Here is a 6,246-nt window from a genome sequence, read left to right as displayed (position 1 = left end):
CACCATTTTCACAAAGCTATGCTCAAGCTGGTGTCATCTGCTGATCTGCAAGATCAACCGATATGACGAATTTCAAATTTAATCTCCCAAGCTACATTACAGGTAGGGTATTCAAACAAACTCAACATAATGGATTCCAAACTAGATCTCCCATAAACTCCACATAATGAATTTCAAATTCAATCTCCCATAAACTCCAGCTGAAAATTTCCATTGAATTGATAAGAACCGATGATTATATAAGGTAAACAGAGTGTTACAATGTAATGGGGGCCAAAATGCTAGAGATCTAAAGCTTCCACTCAAATGAATCTAACATCAAACGCAGCTGCTTCATGAGCAGGAAAGAGAACCTAATATACAGAAGTACCTAGTTCAACTGCCTCCCCAGCCTATACAACGATGTCAAAAAAAATCCTCACATGACAAGTAACCGACAGACTAATATCGTTGCATGCCTTGTTGCAAAACTGCGTGCAGGTACCACCATGGAGTGTTTCTCCATATTGAAGTTTCTTTACCTATGAGTCGATCCTTAGGATCTTACCGAGCACGGGCAGTGGCTGGTTGCTTCGATGAGCGCCCTGACTTGTGCTTCCGCTTTTGGTTCGCCACTACAGCAGGATCAGCCAATGGCCCAGACCAAGTAGGCACAGCTCCTTTCTCATAAGTGAACACAGTGCTGAAGGAAGACGGGTCTGGGGGTTCATATAATGGGTCCATATGATTTGAGGAATCCAAAGGGACGCCAACCGCGCCATCTTGATGTGGGGGAGGGAACTTTTCACTCTTACTTTTAGCATTTGCATGAGTGATGAACCTTCTTTTCTGTAAAAGGAAAAGGAATAAGCACAAGTCAGCAATACTGCAAAGTATTATGTTTTAGGATAGTATGGCTGCCTTTTGGAGACCATGGTTAATAAAAAGCAGAGAACCTATCATGAGAAATAAAGTTAGTCTGCTTGGATGTAGGATATAATTTACAAAAGTAGAGTTTTTGTCAAAGGACTCAGACAGGACAAGTGGTTGCACCACCTCAGAACATTGAACAACTATATCCTAAGTTTATCTTATTAACCTCCAGAGAAACCAAGTCATAGAAAGAAATTGTAACGAGTATAAGTTCATTCAACATACATCAATATTCACTTGAAGTTCAGCATTTGCCTCTGGAGCTGGAACTGCCTTAGGCCGATCACGTGTTCTTGTCTTCTTGGATCCATCACCATTAGCTCTACCACCAGCAGCTCTTAAACTGTTGATCATGGTGGATGAGTGAGATAGCATCATAGTAGCGTCAGAAGTACTCAACTAACTGATATGAGACCATGAACAGGGAGATTGGACAAAGGTAGTGCTAGGATATTTGGCTAGTTGCAGATATGAGAACATGTAATCAGTGTCAGAAAAATGAAACAGTAGTTGTCTTTTGACTCAATTATGAGGTCTACAAAACATACTCGACAAGTTAGCAGAAATCCAGGGCTTTTGGTGCCATTACAAATACTGCTGCTTTTAACGCAATTATGCCACTTAAAATTTGACCACAGTTAGTACTTAAAGTTAACCAAAATGGCTTTTGACAATATATACCTAATACTTTTGTAGCATAAACTAGTACGGTGGTTGTTTGTTTCAGCCACTAGACAAAGCTAGTGGTCACAAAACCTTCTGATAATGTGCACTCATGTCTTTTTCTTGTTGATAGGAAGCACTCACAAAGCCTGGGAACCTACACTAGTATTATACTCAGGAATTCTGAATACAAAAATATCATGTATGAATAATTCAAAATATCAAACATGCAAATATGAATATTTAGAGGCAACTGTAGATGAAAAAACTGTGGTTTCAGATTACAAGAAAACCAAAGAAAAAATAGGCAGCACTGGTTCATAAAAGGTAATTGATCTAGCTCATTTATGATTTTGTGCTTATGTAAGGATAGCACCATTGCCCCACAGATCACACATATAGGCTGCAGTTGCAATGCTCATTGTGTGCACTTGTAGATCAGCAAAATTGTATTACTGTACTCCCAATGGAAATAAGTCTATGACACTGTAGATCCTCATAAAAACTGAAACAAACTGAACAAGTGTCAAGGTGACAAACCGTCTGGCTTCTTCATCTCTTCGTTTTGCATCTATTTCTTTGCTTGGAGGATATTTTGGGAGACTCGACGGTTCGCATGCAAAAGGTTCAGTTGTAAAGAACTGCATGCATAGAAAGTTAGCAGAAGGCATTAATACGCTATGCCAAAAATTATGCTACAAAAACCTAATGTGACAAGGATAGAAATCTGGATTGCTATCATATCAGGTGCTAGAAACCCCTACTACCTCTGCTACCCTAGATTCATGTTGGATTATGGTGTTTCAGGAATAACCATATGATACTTTAGACCCAATAGAATCATGAGAAACTGAGAATCATGGTCTGAGTTTCCTCATATTGCACAAAGAATTGATCGAGTTGTTTTTGCGATATGCAATACAAAGTCGGCACATTTACAGTGGCTACGGATGCCTGCAAGTTCAGGTATTGAACCTAGACTTAGACCAACGGATACCATTATGCCGGCAAAAGAGATATTCTCATTTATTTGTTAAGAAACAAAATACTGTGTTTATGAAAGTTAGTAATAACTTTAACACAAATAAATAATTTCAAATGTTTTGTGACAGCAAATAGGGATAGCCGGATAGGAACTTACATCACTTCTTAATGCAGCTGTCGCTGTTAACCGATCAGCTGGATCAATTGCAAGTAGTGTCTCAATCAACTGCAGTGCTGATTGTGGAAAATCTTTAAACGTCTCCCTTATTCGCCTTTTGTATGGCTGCTGAGGCTTAAATATTGTCGCGTGAGGAAGCTTTGACTTTTTCCAATATTCTTCTGTTGGGGAGCCACATAACTTAAAAATTTTATGCAGCTGTTCCACCTAAAAGGGGCAGGCATGACTAGATGAGTGAAACGTGGAAGATTAATGCAGTTGCTACCCATCAGGTTGGGTGGTATGGACAACATTAAGTGCACAAACAGTGTTACAGGTCATAATTGACTCGGATGCAGTAGATTGAATGCCACCGCAAACTGAAAAAAAGCATGGAAGTTCTCAAAATAAAAGGGATACAAAGCATAGGAAATGAATGTTGAGACGTGGCAATAGAATAAGACTTTCAAGGCTGATTAGTGTTTTCACGAGAGGCATTGCTGGACAAAAAAAATTCTATGCTGGCATGATTAAGTTAGAGTTGCTAGTTATATAGAAGAAACTAAAAGACAAGGAAATACAAAATGATTAAACAATGAAACTTCTACTGTGATTTCTTCTTAGCCGTGACAAGTCCCCATACTATGATGAACAAGGTTGTTTTCAGTTTTCACCTAGGTCAGGAACAAGAAGCAAACATGTGCTCTAACCAGCTCAGTGCATTCCCATTACCAATGGTGCCAGAACAGGCAAGCTCAAATTGAAAACTTTCTCAAAATCTATGACAGAACTACACTCAGTCCTCAACTGAGCCCTAGTTTAGCTGGAATTCAACCAAATGCAAGGCATATCTAATTGATATATTGGACAGTTAAATGTACTATGCTAACCTCTGTTCGTCCTGGCATAATTGGCCTCCCAGCCAGCAACTCAGCCAGGATACACCCTGCGCTCCACAGGTCTACGCCCACACCGTAATCCGTCGCACCTAGAAGCAGCTCTGGCGGCCGGTACCATAGGGTCACCACCCGGCTAGTCATCGGCTGCTTACGGTCTGGGTCGAAGAACGAGGCCAGACCAAAATCCGCAATCTTCAGCATGCCATTGTTGTCCAAAAGCAGGTTCGAACCCTTGATATCACGGTGCAGCACCCCTCTGTCGTGGCAGTGCTCCAGACCCGACAGCAATTGATGCATATAGCACTTAACCTGCATTTTATTCATACGCTGTGAGTGCGTGAAGCCGATGGCACCAAAGGATGCAATGATGGTGCGGGGATCTCGAAGATGACCTGTGGCTCAGTGAACTTGATATCCGGGCTGGCGGCTAGGCCGGCCAGGTCGTGCTCCATGTACTCGAATACGAGGTAGAGGCTGCAGGACATGCGGGATGTGACAAGTCCGTCGAGCTTGACGACGTTGGGGTGGTCGAGGCGGCGGAGGATGAGGATCTCGCGCGCCATGAAGCGGACGCTCTCGGGCTCGAGGTTGTCGAAGCGCACCTTCTTGAGCGCCACGATCTTGCCGCTCACCGTGTCGCGCGCCTTGTACACGTTGCTGTACGTGCCCTGCCCGATCTGCCCAGCACGGCCCACGAAAAGATGCAAGCTTTCGTCAGTTCCATTACTTAAGCCAATGGCGGACGCCGGACGCCACGGCGCGGGGCCGGGGGAATGGACGGGAGAGCGGGGGGCGTAAGCAAGCGCGCACGCGCGTACCTTGTCGATCTTCTCGAAGGAGTCGGCGCGGCGCGGGGTCCAGCCGTCGATGGCCTCGCCGGCGACGGCGGAGAGCCAGGCGGGCCAGCCGGCGGCGACCTGCTCCCCGCGCGCCCTGTTCGCGAAGCTCCCGCCGCCGGGGGCGGGGCGCGACGAGCGGGAGCGCCTCTCCCGGCGCGCCGGCTTCTCCGCGGGCTGCTCCGCCTTCCCGGCAGCCTCCTGCGGCGGCGCAGCGGGGGCCGGCTCTGGCGGCTGCGGCGGGCGGTCGGGGCTGGACGCGGAGGGGCGGCCGTGGACGCAGCCCATGAGACACGGGGTTGTTGGTCACCGCCGGCGGCGGCGGCGCATGGGGGTGGGGGCTGGGGAGTGAAGTGGAGCGAGCGCGCGTGAGGACCGCTCCGGGGGGGGAGGGGGACCGAGCTGTGGCTGTGCTTTGCTGTGCTCCGGAGGGAGGGTTTGACTCCGCAGCCGATGGGTCTCTCTCGTCTTTCGCTCTCCGGTTTGTCTCGGTGCCCGGAGGATCATGTCACGCATGGATGTGGATGTGCTCATGCCATGTGACGGTGATATGGCCAGACCCATACAGGGAGGGTCGCGTTAGAACGTGAGCACACTTTTTGCCGGCAACGGAAGGATCACCTTTTACCCGTATTTTGCTTAAAAAAGCGGCTCATTGGTTTTGCTGGGTTAGACTTTGGTTTGGTAGCTTATTTTTGTGTTCCATGCATGGCTTTCTCTGTGATCTTTGCTTGACTTTTCACTCTCTCCAACTTTTTTACAAAGCAAGCATATTTTATTTTGTTTTGTTAAGACTGCGATAAATAATTACTATGTTAATTATATAGAAGTACTTTTATAGGGTAAGGCTGATAAATAATTACTACTACTCTATTATGATTATAGAGTAGTGTGTTTTTTTAATTTAGATCTAATATATCACTTTTATATCATATATACTCCTATTCCGAAATGCAAAAATTTCTAGCTTTACCTATCAAATCATATTCAATTTAACTAAGCTTATAGAAAAGATGATATATTTACGATATCAAGTTCGTACCATCGAATCTATAATAAAATAAGCTTATATACCAAATCTTTCGAAGCGGGGCTCAGCTTGGTTGGTCAGCCTGCGTGGCTGTGAGGCTGGCAACCAGAGTTCAAATACCACAGGCCGCGTCTCTGGTAGAGTACGGGACGGACCGGTTGGGATTAAAATCTTGGTCTCCATGCCACATTCGTAAAAATCTTTGGAAGATTTAACGATTTGAGTAGAAATCCTATCATAGAGAGGCTTCCCAAGAGGCCTGCTACCACTGCCACCTTTCGTTTGCTTGCAAGAGCGATTGCTTGGGCTGCTCGGCAAAAACCATCGCTTGTCATGGCTGTCAGCTGATCTGAGCGGATCATCGCTTTGACCACGAGCATCCGTCTCCCTTTCTTGACGCGAACCCAGGAGCGTTTACCTGACCGTTCGTTCGTTGCTGTCACCAGATCTTTGCTTTCCCGCGGGCAGCAACCAGCTGATGCAACCTTTTCCGGACCAACTGCCGCTGTGCTGCACCAGGAAAAGGCACCGTGCTGAACTGGTCATGGGGTACGGAGCAGGCATTCCTGGGAAATAAAATCTCAAAAGAGTGTACAGGTACACGCACGAATTATTCACCTAATCAACAATGGTGTAGTGCATGGTTAGTTTCCAACTTTTAATTTCTTTGGTTGATTGTTTCGAATCGACCGCACGTTGGAGTTTAGGTAGATGGTTTCAAACACGGTGTCGGAGGTTTCCTGCCAGCGTTGCCACGGCATGTAG

The 6,246-nt window shown here is 45.7% G+C and overlaps 1 protein-coding gene across 1 annotated transcript; it reads right to left on the bottom strand.

Moving 5' to 3' along the window:
- Window positions 1-190: 190 nt before the first annotated feature.
- On the bottom strand, window positions 191-4,916 carry LOC112877608 (probable serine/threonine-protein kinase At1g54610). The gene is made up of 7 exons (XM_025941950.1): window positions 4,434-4,916; window positions 4,008-4,292; window positions 3,607-3,924; window positions 2,717-2,944; window positions 2,116-2,216; window positions 1,138-1,255; window positions 191-828 (listed from the first exon to the last, which is right to left on the bottom strand). The coding sequence occupies exons 1-7, from the start codon at window positions 4,737-4,739 to the stop codon at window positions 544-546; spliced, it is 1,641 nt and encodes a 546-aa protein (XP_025797735.1). The 5' UTR covers window positions 4,740-4,916; the 3' UTR covers window positions 191-543.
- Window positions 4,917-6,246: the final 1,330 nt, after the last annotated feature.

This window comes from Panicum hallii, chromosome 9 (assembly GCF_002211085.1).
Source record: "Panicum hallii strain FIL2 chromosome 9, PHallii_v3.1, whole genome shotgun sequence".
NCBI classification, from domain to species: Eukaryota; Viridiplantae; Streptophyta; class Magnoliopsida; order Poales; family Poaceae; genus Panicum; species Panicum hallii.
The sequence above is the reverse complement of the archived record's forward strand: the minus strand, read 5'-3'. Positions and strand labels throughout refer to the sequence as shown.